At 37.7% G+C, this 5,396-nt stretch overlaps 1 protein-coding gene across 1 annotated transcript; it reads right to left on the reverse strand.

Moving 5' to 3' along the window:
- Positions 1–290: 290 nt before the first annotated feature.
- LOC138798585 (toll-like receptor 13) lies at positions 291–4,973 on the reverse strand. Its single transcript, XM_069979101.1, has 2 exons — positions 2,151–4,973; positions 291–450 (listed from the first exon to the last, which is right to left on the reverse strand). The coding sequence occupies exon 1, from the start codon at positions 4,969–4,971 to the stop codon at positions 2,155–2,157; it is 2,817 nt and encodes a 938-aa protein (XP_069835202.1). The 5' UTR covers positions 4,972–4,973; the 3' UTR covers positions 291–450; positions 2,151–2,154.
- Positions 4,974–5,396: the final 423 nt, after the last annotated feature.

A 5,396-nucleotide genomic window follows, 5' to 3' on the forward strand; every position in this document is an offset into this window, starting at 1 on the left:
TCTCTATCTGGCAGTCTAATTCTGAGTTTGGGGAATGGCAAGAGAACATTACCTGCCTGACTGCAGTGTGGAGGGTTATTGCTAATGCTATGATGTTGGTTACTGGGGGATTGGACTAGGCCCAATATTTTTAGTGAAGACAAATCTTAACTGGACACTGTCCTTACCAATAAATCATGATAAATCAGCAGGAAGGTGATATACTACATTTTTGCAATTTACTTTATTTGTTTTACTGTCTTTTTTCTATATGAAGTAAAATGCTATAAATTCTAAAAATTGTCTGTAAACTGGCCAGGAAAAGACGCTGTGTGAACATAGCCTATAAAAGTGTCCATAAAATATAGTCTTCTTTATTGTCCATATATTGGTAAAGGCTCATCCATAAAACTGTATGATGAACAGCAAGGAATTCAGTCACCTTCATGTTCTGGTTTTTGTGTGCATTTTCTAAAATAAAAAATAAAATAAATGAATGACAATAGTAAAGTATTGTAACCATTACTTTAAGGCCCTATTCCACCAACAGATCTGATGACAGATTATCTGCCAAAGATTTGAAGCCAAACCCAGGAACAGACTATAAACAGAGAACAGGTCATAAAGGAAAGACTGGATTTCTCCTCTTTTCAAATCCACTCCTGGGTTTGGCTGTAAATCTTTGGCAGATAATATGTCGTCAGATCTGTTAGTGGAATAGGGCCTTTACAGTGATGCGTGGAAGACTATTTATATACATAGGATAGCTTATCAATGTTATTAAAGGACTCCCATCACCTGGACCCCAGATAAGCAGTGTGAAAGGGGCAGATAGAGTATCAAAGCTCCTTCATTGCTAGATCTATACAGTGACACATATAATCATGCCCTTACACCTAATACTACAGGTCAGTCCCGGTCACTGGTGTCAGTAGTACAGCAGGGGACCTGCATAGCCTTCCACTTATCTTAGGGATCTCAGGGGATTGACTCCACCAATCATACATTGATAGCTTATCACTTAAGGTCCCTTATACATCCTATCCTATCCCTATACATCCTTTCCAGCTGTATCCACCACTTGCGGCAGGCTCGGTCATAGGTATACAGTTTATAGGGCTCTCCCTATCAAGCACTAACATGATGTTGGTGTTGATAGGGGTAAAGCATGTCGGAAGTTCACCACCTGACCCCTTTGTCCTGCTCCTTTCCCTATAGAGAACACAAGATTGCTTGGTTGTGCCGAACGTTCCTTTGTATGGGGAAAACTGGAGAGGTAACTGATGGCTGAACAATCATTCGGTTGTCCGTCAATTAATGTGTATGACTACCTTAAGGCTAGCTAGAACTGGGTCCAAAACAGAGAAAACTATGATAGAACAATTTACACTTTTTGGCTAAGTTCACACAACTTAAATTAACAATTAATCAAGGCCGTTGTTGTAATTTGCAAAAATGGTGGTGGATTGATTAATAATTTACATTGTGCTGCAGGCAATGAAATTTCGGTGGGAGTGTATACACATAGTATATGCTCCAGCTGGGATTGCAAGCGGCCACAACGAAAACTGACATGACAGTTTTGTACAGCCGCTAGTAATGAAATCCCGGTGGGAGTGTATACACATAGTATACGCTCCAGCTGGGATTACAAGCGGCCACAACGAAAACTGACATGACAGTTTTGTACAGCCGCTAGTAATGAAATCCCGGTCGGAGTGTATACACATAGTATACGCTCCAGCTGGGATTACAAGCGGCCACAACGAAAACTGACATGTCAGTTTTGTACAGCCACTATTTATTAAATAGCACCCGCGCAACCCTGACAGTTTACACAATAGAGAGTGTGGCTTCAGCCACATTTCCCATTGTGTTTAATGGTGAATTGGGATGCGGGCACACACAGATGCGCCTGCATCCCAATGCAATAGAAATAAAGTTCATCAGTCCGATACTGCAGTCTCGGCCGGGACAAACTTCACTGACACCGGTTGTAGGATAAATCGCTGCATTTGATTTATTTTTTTTTTTGGAGCAAGGAGACTATATACTATTACATTATATTTTTGGTAGTTTCTACCATAAAGACTATTAAAGATGCTCATCAAAACATTATAACATAGTATTTACTTAATGTATATACGAAATAGATTTGAATGTAAATGTACATTTTTATGGCTTCTGGTGTTCCTTGGTATGACCAGCAATAACGTTCCGTAGTCTGGCCCAAAACAGCTTCTGCCCATTTTCCTCTTCAGACCACTTCAGATAGGTTTTCTTCTCTACAATCTTAGTGAGCTTGTGATAGTGCTGAAGTTCTTCTGTAGGGATGTTATCCAGGAATATCAGAATAAGGGAATCCTTACTCTCTGCTATAAGCCTATAGGTGGCCATTCTTATTTCTAGGGAGCACCAGTTACTCTGAAGGTAACTACGAGTGATAACACAGATTGTCCACCTACTGCTGTATATACTGTCCACAATGTTCTCTACAATGTCTCTGCCAATCACAAAGTCTCGGTTGTGAATACACACTTTAAAAAAAGGAGGACCATTTTGCTCCAGGTTAGGAAGAAGCTGCTCGGTTACCCAATGCTCATTGTCAGTGTTGTAGGAAACAAATGCATCATACTCATATTGGTCTACTTTTCTATGTCTATTTTTTTGCCAGCCTTTGATTTTATACATTGTATACATTATATACCACCAGATACTTTCATAAAAGAGGGAGATACCCATAAATATCAAAGTACTGACTAGTGTAGCTATAAACCCAATAAAACCTAACTCAATATTGCAGGTCTCTTCCAAAAAGGAAACCAAGTGTTTATCTTCTATCTGAGCATTAACAAAACAAAGCTTATTATAAAAGTCAAGGAATGAGATTTGTTTTTCAAACTTCATCCACTGAATTATCCATGAAAGTTCACATTTACAAGAAAAACGAGTTCCTGGAAGAAAAACGTATTTTAGGCTGACCATGTTAGTAAAGGCATTGTCTGGAAATCTGTAGATCTTTTCATTTTCTATCATTAAAAATGTAACTGATTGTAAATCTTGGAACACCACATTGGAACCGTAGTCCTCTATTCCTAAATTTACTAAATGCAGAGTTTGGAGGTTTTCCAAGCCTAGAAATAGTTTATCCACCTTTAATGCTGAGCCATCAACTACCACATTTGTATTTTCAAAGTGGAAAAAGGAAAGTTTTGTGAAATTGTTTAGATGGGAATTAAGGATGCTCTTGTCAGAACGTACATCTGCTTTTAAATACATCTTTTCCACGTGTGTAAATTTTTCCAGTGCTGTCCCTGATTCCAGACCACAGAGAAAATCAAAGATATTTATCAGATATAGCTCCTTTACTTTGTAAAATGGAAACTCTTCACACATATCAATCCACACATACTGCGCTTCAATACTCAAACTCTCAAAGTCATTGAGAGTGTTGAAAAAGTGAGATTCAAGAAACAAATATTCATCGAGTGTTCTCAGGGAAATTTTTTTTAGTGACTCCAAAGTCTGCGACCACCACATGGGCACATTGTATTTTAAGTCAAGTACAATTTCTTCAAGCTTTTCTAAATCCTTAAAGGCCCAATCATCAATTTCTTCTAAGAAATTTCCATTCAGGGTCAGTTGTTTTAACGAAAATAGACCTGCAAATGTATGTTCTCCTAAATTGTATAAATTATTATTCTCTAGGTGCAGAACTTCTAGAGTCTTCATACCTTTAAAAGAAAACTTCTGAATTGTCTGAATTTTATTGTCATTCAGTGAAAGTCTCTTTAGTAGCCTAAGGCATTTAAACTGATCTTGTGTTAAAGAAGTTAAATAGTTAGATTCCAAGTTCAGGTTCACAAGCTCCATATAAGTGTTCCTAGGACATAGTTTTATCGTGGTAATCTTATTGTTTGACAAGTTGAGCTCCTTCAGTTCTTTCAAATCCTTCATCTGAGATGCAGCCACATTTGCAATGTCGTTGAATGATAAATCCAGAATACGTAGCATGCTGCAAGACCCATTGTTCGTATGCATAGCCTTAATGTTATTATTTGCCAGCTGGAGCTCCTGTATCTGAAAGAGTGATACATATATACAGATGTGGAATGCAGAAAATTGAGAACGGAAAAATGAAAATGAGTCGACTACTTGAATCCCAGAATTTTTTAAAGCCTTCAAAGCTGGATAACTTATACTAGGTTTAAAATAGGAGAGCGTAGGAAAGTTACATAAGGAGTGGTTCTCCAGTGTACGAATTTCTGTTCCATCAATGTTAAGATAGGTTATGTTAAAATGTATACCAGTGATGTTACCTGTAGGGAGTTCCTTCATTAGGCAATCGGACTCTTTTAATGCAATCATATTGTTATTAATTATAGATAATGCTCTCAGACTTTCTAGTTTAGGAAGATACTGTGTTACTGATGATAGAGTATCAATGTCATTGTTTTCCAGAATAAGATGTTTCAGTTGATAAAGGTCATCAAATATTGATTTATTGAGTAATGAAAAAGGGAAGCCTTTTAATTTCAGCTCCTGCAGCATAATAAGTCCACGTAAATCAAGTTCATCAATGATTTGGTAGTGCATCTGTCGTAACCACAAAACAGAGAGTTTCTTAAGCCCTAAAAAGACCCTTGGTGAAATCACAAAATCCCCATTTATATAGATGTAACTTAAGTTTGTAAGATAGGAGAAAGCCTGTGGTTTGAGGCTTGCATTGTATATCTCCAGGTAAAGCCAATCTGAAGCCACTGGAACTTCTTCCAAGTGTTCTAATATAGAATCCATATATAACTTACATACTGCTCCAAGGCTAAAGTTTAGGTTTTCAAATCCATCAAAATCGATTGAATCCATTTTAGCTCTGTAAGTATCAAAATATTCATGCTCTATGATGTCACATTGCTTCCTTAGCATGCCAAGACATGGAGAGTAATTGGAGATGAAAAGAGTGCCACACACCAAGCAAAAAACAGCATCCATGTCGTCTTGCAACAAAATGATTTGAAAGTATAACTGCAGATCTGATACTAACAGATGTTCAAGTTCCTTTTCCTAACTAGTAGCATAGCAAGGGAAAGGAGAAGTGAATACTGGTTTACATGTGACTATAAATAGAAACTTAAAGCATTACTGTCATTTAAATGTCATTTTTCAGAAATCAATACATTTCAATAGTACAGGCAATTTTCAGAAACTCTGTAATAGGTTATAGTAAGCAAAAAAGTTTCCAAAGGTACTCAAAAAGCTGTTTTCCTTCCTCCTTCTTCACTTCAGAAGAAGGATTTCTGTGTCCATTATGGTGTATGGAGAGGGGAGGGGTCGACTGAACACTAAGGGTAGGTTCACACTACAGAATCGGCGCAGCTCGTATCCATTCATGGTGGCGCGCCTATCTGCTGGTGCCA

This window comes from Dendropsophus ebraccatus, chromosome 8, assembly GCF_027789765.1.
Source record: "Dendropsophus ebraccatus isolate aDenEbr1 chromosome 8, aDenEbr1.pat, whole genome shotgun sequence".
Lineage (NCBI taxonomy): Eukaryota > Metazoa > Chordata > Amphibia > Anura > Hylidae > Dendropsophus > Dendropsophus ebraccatus.

What these genes read in the sequence shown, in the direction of transcription:
- LOC138798585 (XM_069979101.1), bottom strand. Translation starts at nt 4,971, where the DNA reads ATGGATGCTGTTTTTTGCTTGGTGTGTGGCACTCTTTTCATCTCCAAT.